The 16,297-nt window shown below is 40.3% G+C and overlaps 1 protein-coding gene across 7 annotated transcripts in view; it reads right to left on the bottom strand.

The window, feature by feature from the left end:
- Window positions 1–16,297, bottom strand: part of DDR2 (discoidin domain receptor tyrosine kinase 2) — a 166,271-nt gene that overhangs the window by 61,738 nt on the left and 88,236 nt on the right. For 5 of the 7 annotated variants that reach the window (XM_063627147.1, XM_063627148.1, XM_063627149.1 and 2 more), the window contains one exon: window positions 3,147–3,255. In XM_063627147.1, coding sequence (XP_063483217.1) covers window positions 3,147–3,228 — 82 coding nt within the window. In that variant the 5' untranslated portion in view covers window positions 3,229–3,255. Of the gene's footprint in view, window positions 1–3,146; window positions 3,256–13,116; window positions 13,247–16,297 lie in introns of those variants that run through there. The other 2 variants (XM_063627150.1, XM_063627152.1) reach the window with 2 other exon arrangements.

The raw sequence follows: 16,297 nt of genomic DNA, 5'->3' as shown, positions 1-16,297 counted from the left end.
TGCCATTACTGGAAATGCCACTAACACCATCTGCCTCACTGCCTGCTTTGCCAGAACTCAGATGCTTTAGAACAGTGAGCCAAGAACTCTGCTGCCTTCATGCTTCGGTCAACTATCTCTGTCATACCACCACTACTCTGCAGCCTCCATGGACGACACCTGTGAGACATTTATGATTTCAAATATTAGAGAGTTTTTTAAAACACCAACAAGATTATTTATCCCCTCTTGGTATCTGCTGAGACCCCAAGATTGATATTTCATATCATAATACCATATTCAATGTTTGTTATCAACTAAATCATGCTAATACTGAAGGCTTATTGACCAATAGTCATTGTAAGATCTTCAACAATGAGCTTCAACTAATTATCATTTTATTTTTATTTTACTGAGTTTAATGCTTAGCTCAGTTACTATTAACCAACCAATATTTTATATCCAATAACCAACTAAAATGTTTCAGTAATTTAATAATTGGTTTCATATTGGATTTGCTTATAACCCAGGTCTCCTGGCTTAAGTTCTATTTGTTATACCATGTGGCCATTCTGTGGGAAAAACCTAACTGGCCAAGAATTTACTCAGTCTTTCGGTGCCTTCAGTTACCTTTCAATACTTTCAGTTATAGTCAGTCTTTCAGTTGACACGAGTAAGGACTCCTGAAGAGTCATCCTTAAATCAACATGCATTTATCATATGCTGACTTTATGCTCAGCAGTGTGTAAGCTATAACATTCTATGAGCCTCAGGATTAATGATAGACTCTTTATCACTGATAATGAATGAAAATTTCTCATCTGCCTCAAACACTCATCTCTGGTTTGACTTGGTAAAATAGAAAGAAATGGCAGAGAGAAGGATTAGTCCTTCAACATGTCCTGTTTTCCTATAAAGGTCTTTGCAAAGCAAGAAGTCTATTTCTTTTTCCCTGTCAAAAAGAGCCAACAAAAATACCTGACACCAGAAATAGAAAAAAAAATTAAGATGACTATTTGCTGTCTCCAAACAGCCATTTCCTGCTCTGGGGCCACGGTGTGGACTCTAACACAGAAGATTAGCTCTCCTGGCTAGTCATTTAAATGTCCTCATGGCATGCCAGTCTCCATGACTATGCTTACCACCAAAACATCCCACCACTCCATGCACTCACAGCACTCTTCCTTAGAACTCAGAGCATGAAGAATGTAGTAGGAGGCAATCAAACATCAACAATTGATTGAGAGGAATACAGAACAGAAAAAGGAAAAAATGGTACCCAAGTTAGGATCTGAGATGCAACAGCTGAGCTTATTACGAGAAAGTAACAAGGCACTGGGCTCCTTCAACCAATAATTCTTTGATTTTAAGGATGTTTGATCATATTTCCTATTGAAGGTATAAAGAAAAACCCATGCACATGGAACTTTTATGAAGGGAGGAGAGCAAGCATTTTCACAAATGTACACTTATGCTATGAAAAGGACAAAATTAAAGCACCCTCAAGAATCAAAATATAGCATGGAACAACTGGAACTCGCATATACTGCTATGGGATGGTACAATGGTAAAGCACTTCAAAAAATTTTTGGTATTATGCAGAATAGTATATCATATGCTACACATATGAAGTTCCACTTCTAAGCGTATACTCAAAGGAACTGAGTACTTATCTCTACCAAAAGTTTTACACAAGAATAATTATAGGAGCTTTGTTCATAATGGGCCCAAACTAGAAATTATTCAAATTCCCATCTACAGTAGATTGGCTAAATAAAATATTCAAACAAAGTAATACACAACAATGAAAATGAATAGTTGACAACTGCATGCAACAGTAGGATGAATTTCATAAACAAAATGTTGAGTGAAAGAAGCCAGACACAAAGAGTATTTATGCATCATCTAATTCCATTTATATAAAGTACAAAAATGGGCAAAACTAATCTATGTTGCTAGAAAGCAGGATAATGGCTACCTTTGGGGGGTGGTGAGAAAAGTTACTGGGAGGGAGCATGAAGAGAGCTTCTGAAGTGCTGGTATAGTTCTGTTTCTTAATCCGGGTACTGTTTATATGTGTTCAGTTTATGAAATTCATAAAATTGAACACTTAAGCTGTATACTTTTCCATGTTCATATTTGTGGCAAAATGAAAAAAAAAAAATGACTCCAATTCTTCTCCAATACCTGCATCCTAGACTTTTACCATCTAATTGTTTGTGCTCTCCCACTCTGACTCTGGGCTTGGCCACATGAATTGCTTTGGCCAATGAGACTTAGTAAACATGATTTCAGCAGTGGCTTGAAAAATGTTTGAATATTCTGGCTTCTGGTCTTGTTCCTGTGCAATTTCCAGGAAAACATATCCAGGTTAGTCTGCAGGAGGATGAAACAGAGCACAGCAAAGTTGCCCCATTCATCAGTGCCATGGCCATCCTAGATGAGCCAATAGCCAGCTGACTCCAAGTTATGCTTGAGTAAATCAACACAGAACAGAGAACAGTCCAAACAAGTCCAGCTAGGAGCCAAATAAATGCTGTTTAAAGACACTGAGCTTTGGATAGGTTGTTAAGCAGCATTATTGTGTAATAAATAATACAATTATTTACTTCCATTTAAACTTTAAAAATGCATGTAATACAAAATAATCCCACAAATTTGGGCTCAAAAGATTCCCCTAACCTATCTATTTTGAGCATGGCCACACCCTAGAGGAAAGAGAACCTGACTGAGATCCCACAGGACAAGGATCCCAAAAGCATAACAGGACATCCAAGTAAAATCAAAGTCTAAGACAGCCTGAAACAACTGGTAAACCAACCTGAAGAAGTTCTCTAAGACATCTAAAAATTCTGTCCTGTTTTTCTCAGAAGATGCAGAAGCAAATGGTTGCTTCTGCCACCTCCCATTTTTTTAAATGCCCTCTTACTGCACCCTACTCTATACAAGAAAATCTTTTACAATATTCAACAGGTTGTAAGTATTAAAATACATATATATAAAGCATATTCATTTTTCTTCCTATTTTGGTCATATTTCACCATGGACATTTAAAAAGAAAGAGCTTTGTAATCCCTCTTGGCAGCTTTTAGACCCGCCATTGAACATTGATGGGTTTAAACATTCTGCTGGTCTTCTAGTGTATAGCTGAGTAATAGCCATGTTACCTGGATTAACCTGAGCTTTTGCAGAACTCAAGATAGGCAGCAGCAGGAATAGCACCAAGAGCATTCTGGGAATCAGGATCATCTCAGAAGATGGTGTTGGAACTGGAGTCTGCCACCAACAAATAATGCAAGAAAACAGAAAGAGAAGGAGAGGAAATGAGTGAGGCAGATACTGCCAACATGAATGAATACAATTCTCACAGTTAATTTTGTGTTCCTGCAGTGTTTATTTTTTATATATGGGACTTTGAATCATAGGCTTTGGGAGTTGAATGGCACATCCAATAATCATCTAATATAATAATTTTCAAACTCTATCAGATTGCACACTCATGAAATTTAAATTAGCAAAAGTATAGTCAGACAACAAAGTTTTCCTAAGATAAATACTTACCCAAATGGTGAATAATGGTAAAGTAAAACATATTTATCATGTAAACTGATGTTTTCATAATCTTAATATTGATTCCAATATTCAACCAAGAGAATCATTCAATACTTTTAATGTTTGCCTTTCAAAACATATAAGTTCAATATTTATCCCGATTCATTATCTCTGAAGTGATACCTAGGATTCTGTATTTTCAGGTTTCCCCAAAATGATTCATAATATCTTATCTATGATAATAGATTAGATTTGGAGACATCAGTATGAACTTATGTTTAGCTTAATAAGGATACAAATAGTTACATATGGAAATATTTATAGATATGTGTATATGCCTGGGTTAGTACACACACTTATGTTCTATCCGCTGAGAAGGCCTAGAGGCAATGACATCCCAGTAGCAATGAGCAAACCTAGTGCTCAGATCTTGATTTCTAATAACATTCTTCAACAAAAGGAGACAGGATTCCTCAGGAAAATGGCTGATTCTGGGAATGGGGCAGAATATAAACAAGATGGACTTGGAGTATCTTTTAGTGCCAGAAATTGAGAAAATGTACACACAAAAAGATGATGGGGTATGTCAAAGGGACACAGTAGCCAACTTAATGAGTTCCCCCCCAAAAAAAGCAGTATTGAATTATAAACCAAAGAATAAAATAAATATCCATGAGTCCACGCTGCTATAAATTAATGATTGAATAAACAAATGGGGAGAATATGCATATTTCCAATGTAAAAGAATTCCAAATAATTTATGTAGATAATCTGCTCTTAAGGAAATAAAGCATTACTATCTCCCTTCCCCAGCTCCTTAAAAGTAAGTTGCATGTAGTTACTTTGTCCCAAGAAGTACAGCGTAAAAACGGAGAAAGAAAAAGAGTCACTTTTCTGTGGAGAAATCTGACAAACACTTCCTCAAGACAGATAATCAAGGTTAACATCAATATCGATAAGTCATATTGATAGTATGTGTCCTTGATATGACATGATGAAAATGACACTTTACCTCTGTGGTCTTCCTCCCAAAAACCTATTATCTCAGTCTACTTATAAAAAAATCACCAGACAAATCTCAATTGAGGGAAATTCTATAAAGTTCCTGATGAGTAATCCTCAAAACTGTCAAGGTCATTAAAAACAAGAAAGTCTGAGAAACTATCACAGCTCAGGGAGCCTAAGGAGACATGATGACTAAGTGTAACATTATATCCAGACAAAGGACATTAGGGGAAACTGAGGAAATCAGAATAAAGAATGGACTTTAGCTAATAATAATGTATCCATATCAGTTCATTCATTTTGACAAATGTACTACATTAATATAAGATGATAATAATAGGGCAAACTGGATGTGGGATATACAAGGATTCCCTGTACTAGCTTCACAATGATTATGTAAATATAAAACTGTTCTAGAAGGCCAGGCACAGTGGCTCACGCCTGTAATCCCAGAACTTTGGAAGGCCGAGGCCGGTGGATCACCTGAGTTCAGGAGTTCGAGACCAGCCTGGCCATCATGGTGAAATCCTGTCTCTGTTAAAAATACAAAAATTAGCCAGGCATAGTGGTGTGTGCCTGTAATCCCAGCTACTTGGGAGGCTAAGGCATGAGAATCACTTGAACCCAGGAGGTGGAGGTTGCAGTGAGCCAAGATTATGCCACTGCACTCCAGCTTGGGCGACAGAGCGAGACCAAAAAAAAAAAAAAACTCTTCTAGAATACAAAGTTGATTTTTAAAAAATTCCCTCTGAGTAACACTAATAATCAAGCAAGCATTGGATGCACTATTAGAAATAGTATGTGATACAATATTATAAAGAGAGAAGAAATTTCCTTAAGCTGGAGTGATTAAGGAAGGCTTCATGGAGAAATAAATATCTGATCAGGTTCTTGAAGGATGGACAAGACTTTAATAGGCAATAACAGGGATGGAGTAAATAAGAGGATGACATGAGTAAGGCACTTTCTTTTTCAGGAAAGAGAAGCTTTCTAAGACAATTTCTAAGCAGTATAATACTGACACACCCAGAGGGGTTAAAAAAAAAAAAAAAAAAAGCAATGTACTCAGATGGTTTTGACTGAAGAGGATGGATCCAAAGCAAATAAAACACGGAAGATTTAAAAGGCCACATAGTGAGGGGCTGAGTGGTGTGTGATCCACAACTACAAAGGATGATGAGCACAGTTTCATAGCATTGATTTGGATAAGATAAAATACATGTCTCAGTGTTCCTAGCCACTTCCAGCAACAGCAACACTATTTCCATAAATAAGTCCCTAAATAAACATGCCCAGAGAAAGAAACACACAGGTGAATCCTGGAGACATTGGTCTTGGCTATAGTTGAGCACTAACTCATGACCATAATCCAGGATGTCCTTCCAGAGAGACCTGAGCTCTTTGTAAGCAGCCATTCAGTAAGTGCTGAGGCCCAGGACTGACTTGGCTCACAGCCCTCTCCTAGCAGTCTTTTGCAGAAGAGTCCTAGAATTCTCTCTCTCTCCTGTGGCACCTCTCTCACGGGTTACTGGCCATAACTTCCTCCCCTCCATAACCTTCCCCAATAATTCCTTCTGCAAAGAATGTCTCCCACACCTCATTTCCTTTCTTTCCTTCACCAAAACACATGCTTAATTTAACTCTATTGGATCCTTCACAACATTGTTATAAAATTATCTATTTAATCATTAACTTCAAAATGGCTCATTCTTATATTGCCAAAGTATTACTTTACATCGTGCACAAAGTATGTGCTCAAAAATGGTTTTTAACTGAACTAAGCCAAACCTACTAAGTGTTCAGAAAATGTTGACTAATTTACTTTTTGAAACTGTTGCTGGGCTTCAAGTTGCGATCTCCAAAAGCAGTAATTATTTTTCTGTTTTGCTTAAAGTTAGATGACTGTCAGCTAATAAACAGAGCACTGTAAAGCACCTAGAAGTATTATACCTATACCATGTATATCTACTGCAAATCAGAGATGATCTCCTACAATATTCACAGTAACTCAGTGGTTTGTTTTCAACAAGGAAGCTGAGGAGAAAGAGGTTAAAGCTGATCAGGTTACACACCTGATAGGTGACCAAACTCATATGTGAACCTAAGGCTTGTGTTACTTCAAAATCCACATGGGTTTTTGTTGTTGTTGTCGTTGTTGCTGTTGTTCCTTCTTTTGTTTTTGCTCATCATCACACTATATCATCCTTTGATCTGGGCGCCACCTACCTCACCAGAGCTGCCCTTCTCCTCATCCTTTCCACCTCAGTCACACTGGGGCTTCTTTTCTTTTTTCTTCCATTTTCTTTTGCCTAAGGACCTCCGCCAAGAAGTTTCTCTCCTCTCTTTGCCTAGTTCAAATCTCCACTAAATGGTCACTTTCTCAGCAAAATATTCCCTGATCCCCTTGATTGTTACATGCTCTAAAAACATAATGCTTCTATATAGAAATGATCATAGTTTCTCATTACATATTCATTGCTGTGATTGTTTAATTTGTATTCCCCCCCCCAAAACACACAAGCTCCATGTTCATTTTATTCGTTATTGTAGTCTCAACACCACCAGAGTGCCTGATAAGTATTTGCAGAATGAATTAATGATTGTCTTGAGCCATATATTCAGTGACTACATCTGGTCATTCTAAATTCCCTACCCTAAAAGGAAGTATCTCCAAAGCTTATTGTGAGCAGAATCACCCTTTTCTGCACCTTTGAATGAGTCTTTCCAAGGGCTCAATATTTAAACAATGTGACATGTGAACAGAACCCAAAAGTATACATGGAAGCATGTCAAGGAGCTGCTAGGAAAGCCCTTCTCTACCCACTTCTTTAGTTAGTAGTACAAACCCCTTTGACAATTTATTTAAGCCTTAAGAAATAAAAATCAAAATGCAAATACCACTGGTCAAGCCATTGGCCTTCATTCATTCATTCAGCAACTATTTTGTAAATATCAATTAGGTGCTATTACAGGTGATAAGCACATCAGTAAAAAAGGCAAAGAAGGTTCCTGCCAACATGGAACTTATAGTACATAAGAAAACAAGTGAATGAAGAAGAATTTTAAAGAAACATATGTACAGGGAAGAAAATAAAATAGAGTAATGTAATAGAAAGGGAATGAGAGCTGTTCTAGGTAAGGTGGCCAGCAAAGGCCTCTCTGAGTATGCAATTGGTATAGAAATAGATAAGCAGAACATTGAAGAGAATGAACAACCCAGAAAAGACTCATGAATAAATGGAAATGTACTACATGAGAAAGGGGGCATTTAAACTTGGTGAAGAAGTTTCAGATGCTTTAGTAACTTTTCAAAAGCAAATGAAGGTATATCTACACCTCACAAAAATGAAGAACCCAAAATGTAAAGATGGAACCATAAGAATATTTCAAGGAAAATCTAGAAAAATTTGCTATGAGCTAAAGATAAGGAAGGCCTGCACAGATAAGAAATGGAAAGCAAAATCCAGAAATGAATAGAATAATAAATTTTTCCATCAAAATTCAAAACTTCTTTAAGACCAAAAGACATCATAAACATAACATGTAAAAAACTGGCTAAGATAAATATTTGAAATTGTATAATGAAATAACTTCTAGTATTAATAATCTCTATAAATCATTTTTTAAAAGCCACTAGAAAAATGGGCCAAGTAAATAAAAAGCATTCAGCAGGGGAGACAATATAATGCTGTAAACATCTAAAAGTATTCAACCTCCCAAGTAGTCACAAAAAACAAACATTAAAGCAGTAGTTGAATGTCAATTTTACCTATCATATTGGCAAAATTTTAAAGTGTGTTAATATAAAATTTGGCAATAATATGGCAAATGCATACTCTCATATTCTGCTGCTGGATATATAAATTAGAAGATAATTTCAATAAAAATACATATACCATAATTTATATATCCCATTTATTATTTACCCTAAAGAAAGACTCGTGTGTGTACACAATGAGGCATGCACAAAAAAGTGCTTTGCAATATATTTTTTAACAACAAAAACTTAGAAAAATGTCTACCAGTAGGATAATGTTATTAACCATAGTATATTCCTACTGTGAAATGCTATGCAACAGTAACAGTGAATGCATTAGAGCTACTCAGAGTTACAAGGGTTGAAGTCTATGACATGTTTTTAGGTGAACAAAAAGGTTGCAAAGTTTATGTAAAGCACACTATATATTTTTATGATAGACACACACTCATGTACATTTATATATATATAAGATCTGGAAGATTAAACACCAGGCTGACAGCAATGGTTCCCTCAGAGACAGAGTTAGGAGATGGACTGCTGTATTTGTCAGAGGAGATTGTGAATGGTGATCAAAGGGAGACTTTAGCCTTATTTGTAATGTTTTGATTTTCAGCAAGGAAAATGTGTTCCTTGTTAATGTCATTTATATTAGCTTTTCTGACAAAACCAAACAAAACATTTTTCCTGGAAGCAGGCTATCAGAATCTCAAGGATGCTTTCTGTGCATTTCCGAGAGTTGGAGGTGTGGGGGGATCATGTCCTATACTTCAAGAATCACTTGTTGTATTGGGAAATGTCTTAGCACATCTTGCATGTGAATAGAGTGGAAGAAGAAAACAGTTGAGAATTACTGCCTGTTTCTATTTTAGAATTCCTGAACTTTATCAGTTACTTATAGATGCATTATGTCATTGAGCCTCACCACAATCCTGTGGAGAGAAATTGTCATCTCTTTTTGACAATAGAAAAGTACGGCCCTAAGTCACTTCACCCTCAATTGAGGCTGTTTTACCTGGTCTGGCTGCTGCTTGCCATTCGTTGTGCTGAATTAGAGTTTGCTTCTTTATCTGTCTTTCTTTCAAGCCCCACCATGAGTCATTGAAGGTCAAGGATCTTGCATATCTCTATCTCAAAATGAGATTAATTTTGACTTGCTTGGGTCACTAAGTTAGAAGACCACAGAGTTAGAACTGGATCCCAGTTCCCCTGACTCCAAGGCCAGTGTTTCTAGGCCCACAGCCCAATATTTACCAAAGAACATCAAGGAGCATGTGGCTCAGAGATAATATGTCCTTTGTAGTAAAGAACCCACTTCCCTCTTCACAGTCAAAATCCTCTTCCCTAGCCAAGCTGCATGGACATTCCAAATTTATTTAAAAGGAAGTCATGGCTCCGGACCTCCTAGATCTGACAAAAGACCACCGGCTCTCCATTTCAGGACTGCCCCCACTGGGATCTAGACAGGCCATGTGTCAAAGCCACCAGGAAACCAGGAAGTGAAATAGAAGATCAGGCAGACAGGAGTGTGGCAGCCACAACTAAAGATTAGCAGCTCTGCAGGAAAGAAAAAAGCAAGAGTCTGAGAGGTTAAATGTGTCACAAATTATCTCCATACTTGGGTGAGCTTCCAAAAGCCTTTTTCTGAGACACATTCAGGGCCAAATCATGGTGAAAGTGTAAGTTATCTGCACATTCTGCCTGACACAGTTCCAGTCCATGTAAGGTTCTTATAGGCAGGGTTTGCTCCTACCTATAAGAACTTCAATGAATATGTGGCTCATGGGTGAGCCAGGAATATGTGGGCATCCTAGGTCAGCTCTTGGTTGCACACACATGACACCATATTTCTCTTTTCCAACTGTCTTAACAATCAGATCATTTCCCAAAACAAGCTTCACACTAGCGCTCAGATAGGATGGTATAGGGACACAGCTAGGAACCTTGGGAGATAAGTGCTGAAATGATTTCTGACCTGCCAAGTGGGAAACAGTGAGCAGGAAGTTAAGGTCTCCCTCTTGCCTGGTTTATACCCCTGGTGATCTCAGAGCAAGCCCCAGCACTCTGGACTGGTGAAAACAGCAGCCCTTCAGTGGTTCAAAACACAAGCCCTACTGCAATGTCTGTTTCTTGCTTTAGATCTAAATACACATGATAGATTATATATGTATATACATATATATGTGCATGTGTTTATATATATGCGCATGTGTGTATATATATGTGCATGTGTGTGTATATATGTATGTGTGTATATATATAAATATGTATTTAAATGATATAGATATGAAGAGAAACACCTTCGAAATGTAGCTATAATAGTGAACTACATTTCTTTGGAAAAATACCTCCATCATTTCCACCCCAGTGATAATATGGAAAGTAAGAAGAGCAGGCAACTCCTGGATCTTTTCTTCCAACAAAATGGAAAGTTTGAGTACCTCTGTTCTTCCTAAGACCCTCAGGAGTGACCATAACTCAAATATGGTAGAACTCTTTTTTCTCCAAGTTTGATCATTGGCAAAAAACAACTTTTTCTCTGAAGCAGAACTAGGGGTATATGCCACTTTAAGAAATGCCTAAAGTTACCAAACTCATAAATCATGAAATGTTTATCTACACTACAGAATAGTTCTTCACAAAAGGATTCAATGCCGGGTAACTTTGAATAACAAATCCCACACAGTACACTTAAAATAACATTCAGTATACAAAAATGTTCCATCTACTCACCAAACTCATAAATCACTAGATGAGTAGCCATTACAAAGTAATTCATCTGTTGACAAAAGAATCCAGTGCTGGGTTCCTTTGAATAGCAAATCTTTTCAGTACATTCAAAATTGATGCAACATACCAAGACCCAGTTTATACCCAACTTTTCAGGAATACAGCTTGTGTAAAAAGCAAGACATGTCTGATTTGGTAGACAGCCATTCTCTCCATGGAGTCCATTTTTCCAGATCCAAAAGCTAGGGACTATCTGAGGTGGCCTCGACTTTGCTGAAGAATGAAAATTCAGATTTCCCCCAGGGATCTTGACACTGAGCCTATGATCTGGACCAGAGAGGAAGTGCTGGCCCTCCAGGAAAATCATCTGTGGCCTGTAGCCCAGGCCAGGCCTTTCCACCTACGCTCAAATACACCTCCCCTGCAGGAAAGGTAGGACCCTGGAAAGGCTGGAGTACGAAGGGGAAAAGAGATAAAGGGACTGAAGTCAAGTTGGGGCAGGCAAATACAATGTGTGTGTGTGTGTGTGTGTGTGTGTATGCATGACTGTGTGTGGCACTTGCATTTGTGTGTGTTCAAGATTAAGATTTGGTGGGGAGAAGAACACCCCCATGATTTAGGGCTATGTATTTTAATTCAGGGGCCATTCAGGGCATTTAAATCTTGTTTTTCCTCTCTGCTGAGTCATTTTCATTTCAGATTAAACAAATATGAAGAGCAGTTTTGGAGTATTTCATATTAAGCCAACAAATATGCAGAAATGAGCTTGGTTTTGGCAAGAGATGGGCCTTCAAACACATACACAGAAACAAACAGCAGAGCTGTCCCAAACATTCTCATCTCATGTTCTGTTTCTATTCCTGAGGATTTGTTGAAGTTTTCCTAACTCTCAACTTTCCTCTGGGAGTCCCAACCTTGTGCTTCTCAAAATGCTGCCCCTCTATGTGGAGCCAAAGGCCCAGAATGACCCCTTCTGTAAGTATCTGGGCACATAGGATGTGCCCCAGGTGACCTGAGGTGACCCGCACTGGATGAAATAGCAAGCTCCACTTCTGCCTTTGTTAGAAGAGTACTTTGCTCCCCTCCATCTCAGTCTTTTCTTCTGTAAAATGAGATGCTGGAGTTTGTAGGAGAGGTGAGAGGGGAAAGTGCTAGATGGCTATCTCATTCTCTCACTCCTTTCTAGAAGACAAGAGGATGTTGAGTCACATCACTATTATAGAAAACATCCCTCTTCCAGGGGCAGAATGGAGTCACAGAACATTGACTGCATTATGTCATTCACCTAGTTTCCTGTCTGTACTATACACACTGGAAATGTCAAATCTAACGTCTTCATTTGATTACTGGGAGGAAGAAGGAGAGAAAATGCAAACTGAAGGCAAAGCATTTTCCAGATACAAAACAGTGTTTTACAAGTGTTATAATCCAGTATCCCTCGGCCTGCTAAGACCCTGGACAAGTTATTCAAACTTGGTGAGCCCTAGCAATCTCTGGCTTTTCATTTGGATCTTTTACTCTCACCTCTGACTTGCTGGAAACTTTTCTGCACGTGAGTATCTTTCCCAACCAGCTCCTCTCATTTTCTTTCCCACCATACCTTCTGTCCCAGGCTCCGCAGCCCTTGGAAGCATGTGCTGGGGAGCAGAGGGCCATCTTTCCACATTACTGGGCACAAAAGGGTCAGCCTGAGGGACTGTGGTCAGACGGTTTTGGAAGCAACTAAGGAAACATGCCAGCCCTCAAAATCATAGAACCATACGGTAAAAAGCTGAAGGGATCTGAAAGCTCATCTTTCTCAATTCTCTCCAGTTGGAGGTGATAAAAATAAGGTAGCTCAAAAAGCAGAGTGATCTCCCCAGGGGCAGCAGCTGCTCACAGGCAAGGCCAGGCCCCTGGTATTCCAGCCTAGCACTTGTTCTCTTATCACACTATCCCTATTAGCCCAACTTCCTGTTTTTCCTTCCTAAAACTCTGAGCCACCCGTACCTTCTTTAGGCCCTGTCTGTCTCTGATAACTGGTTTCTTTAAACGAGATTGAAGTTACTTCCTTCCACCCTCTGAGCCCCTGCACTCAATGTTCTGCCTCCTACCTCCTTTGCTGCTCCTTATGAGTCACTTTGTCTGAGACCAGGCTTGCTGGGTTTGAGTCCTGTCTCCCACCTCTCACCAGCGGCATGCACCTGGGCACACACTTGAACCTTGGCACCTCTGTCTTCTCACCTGTAAAAATGGGAGTAATAATGGCACCTGCCCATAGGAATGTTATAAGGATGAAATGAGTTCACATGTAAGAAGTGCCTAGAACCTAGTGCCTGTCTCATAAATGTTACCATTTATTTGTATTTCTCTTTTGTTTTCACTGTGCCTGGCATCATGGTCTCAATAAACTTGCAGGTTAGGAGCAAAAAGCATGCCACCCCTAGCCATACCCTTATTTCTGTATCCCTTAACACCTATATAGTAAGTACTCAGTAAGTACTCAGAGAATATCTGTAGGTTGGTTGGCAGGTATTTACATGATAGTAAAATAGGCAAGAACAACAACACAAACTTCCTGCCTTTGACCAGGACATTTCACTTGGTCCATCCTGTGAGTGATGCTGCCTCTGGGGAAAGTGCCTTGGGCTTCAGCAGTCATGAAATACCCAAGTGGTTTCCTATGAACCAGCAGAGCAGAAATCAGCCTGGGCTGAGGAGAAATGAGTGGCAGCCACTTCTGTAGGGGCAGTGATGTGATTATGCTGCTTGATCAATACTGTGAGTGAGAGTGCTCACACCGCAAGAACCTTCCAGTTCAGCCACTCAAAGCCACAAGGCCCAGGAGCTTGGTTTGATTGTGCCATTTCCATCAGGACCATCCTACTCTTGCGGTTATGGCTGTGCTGCCTCTTGAGAGCACATGGCTCTGAAGGGCTGCTTACTTTTAGCGCAGGCCCAATCAACATGGCCTGAAGCATCACTGAGACATCAATCGATTCTATCTCATCTAGCTATAGGAACCCCTCCTGAACCCAGAATAGATCATGTGTGATGCCAATAGACCCTCCTTCCTGATCCCTGCAGGAGATCCTTCTTGGAGAGAAACTTGGGCTCAACTTCCCAGACACCAGGCAGGGTCTGCCCTTTTGGCAGAGCAGTCTTAGTGTCTTTCCCTTAACATACTCAAGACTCGGGACATCGGTGGAGCCAAGATGGCCGAATAGGAACAGCTCCGGTCTCCAGCTCCCAGCCCCAGCGACACAGAAGACGGGTGATTTCTGCATTTCTGCTTGAGGTACCGGTTTCATCTCACTAGGGAGTGCCTAACAGTGGGTGCAGGACAGTCGGTGAAGCGCACTGTGCGCGAGCCGAAGCAGGGCGAGGCATTGCCTCACTCGGGAAGCGCAAGGGGTCAGGGAGTTCCCTTTCCTAGTCAAAGAAAGGGGAAACAGACGGCACCTGGAATATCGGGTCAGTCCCGTCCTAATACTGCGCTTTTCCAACGGGCCTGGAAAACGGCACACTAGGAGATTGTGTCCCGCACCTGGCTCGGAGGGTCCTATGCCCACAGAGTCTCGCTGATTGCTAGCACAGCAGTCTGAGATCACGCTGCAAGGCGGCAACGAGGCTGGGGGAGGGGCGCCCGCCATTGCCCAGGCTTGCTTAGGTAAACAAAGCAGCCAGGAAGCTCGAACTGGGTGGAGCCCACCACAGCTCAAGGAGGCCCGCCTGCCTCTGTAGGCTCCACCTCTGGGGGCAGGGCACAGACAACCAAAAACTCAGCGAGAACCTCCACAGCCTTAAATGTCCCTGTCTGACTGACAGCTTTGAAGAGAGTAGTGGTTCTCCCAGCATGCAGCTGGAGATCTGAGAACGGACAGACTGCCTCCTAAAGTGGGTCCCTCACCCCTGAGCAGCCTAACTGGGAGGCACCCCCCCAGTAGGGACAGACTGACACCTCATTCAACCGGGTACTCCTCTGAGACAAAACTTTCAGAGGAACTATCAGACAGCTGAATTTGTGGTCTCACGAAAATCCACTGTTCTGCAGCCACCGCTGCTGACACCCAGCCAAACAGGGTCTGGAGTGGACCTCTAGTAAACTCCAACAGACCTGCAGCTGAGGGTCTTGTTTGGTAGAAGGAAAATTAACAAAGAGAAAGGACATCCACACCAAAAACCCATCTGTACATCACCATCATCGAAGACAAAAAGTAGACAAAACCACAAAGATGGGGAAAAAACAGACCAAAAAAACTGGAAACTCTAAAAAACAGAGCACCTCTCCTCCTCCAAAGGAACGCAGTTCCTCACCAGCAACGGAACAAAGCTGGATGGAGGATGACTTTGATGAGTTGAGAGAAGAAGGCTTCAGACGATCAAACTACTCTGAGCTACGAGAGGAAATTCAAAACAATAGCAAAGAAGTTAAAAACTTTGAAAAAAAATTAGAAGAATGGATAACTAGAATAACCAATGGAGAGAAGGGCTTCAAGGAGATGATGGAGCTGAAAGCCAAGTTTCGAGAACTACGCGAAGAATGCAGAAGCCTCAGTAGCAGATGCGATCAACTGGAAGAAAGGGTATCGCTGATAGAAGATGAAATGAATGAAATGAAGAGAGAAGGGAAGTTTAGAGAAAAAAGAATAAAAAGAAATGAACAAAGCCTCCAAGAAATTTGGGACTATGTGAAAAGACCAAACCTACGTCTGATTGGTGTACCTGAAAATGATGGGGAGAATGGAACCAAGTTGGAAAACACTCTGCAAGATATTATCCAGGAGAACTTCCCCAATCTAGCAAGGCAGGCCAGCATTCAGATTCAGGAAATACAGAGAACGCCACAAAGATACTCCTCAAGAAGGGCAACTCCAAGACACATAATTGTCAGATTCACCAAAGTGGAAATGAAGGAAAAAATGTTAAGGGCAGCCAGAGAGAAAGGTCGGGTTACCCACAAAGGGAAGCCCATCAGACTAACAGCTGATCTCTCAGCAGAAACTCTACAAGCCAGAAGAGAGTGGGGGCCAATATTCAACATTCTTAAAGAAAAGAATTTTCAGCCCAGAATTTCCTATCCCGCCAAACTAAGCTTCATAAGTGAAGGAGAAATAAAATACTTTACAGACAAGCAAACGCTGAGTGATTTTGTCACCACCAGGCCTGCCCTAAAAGAGCTCCTGAAGGAAGCACTAAACATGGAAAGGAACAACCGGTACCAGCCCCTGCAAAAACATGCCAAATTGTAAAGACCATCGAGGCTAGGAAGAAACTATAGCAACTAACGAGCAA

The sequence above is a fragment of the Symphalangus syndactylus genome, chromosome 12, assembly GCF_028878055.3.
Source record: "Symphalangus syndactylus isolate Jambi chromosome 12, NHGRI_mSymSyn1-v2.1_pri, whole genome shotgun sequence".
Classification (NCBI taxonomy): domain Eukaryota; kingdom Metazoa; phylum Chordata; class Mammalia; order Primates; family Hylobatidae; genus Symphalangus; species Symphalangus syndactylus.
This window is presented reverse-complemented; position numbering and strand designations above follow the sequence as displayed.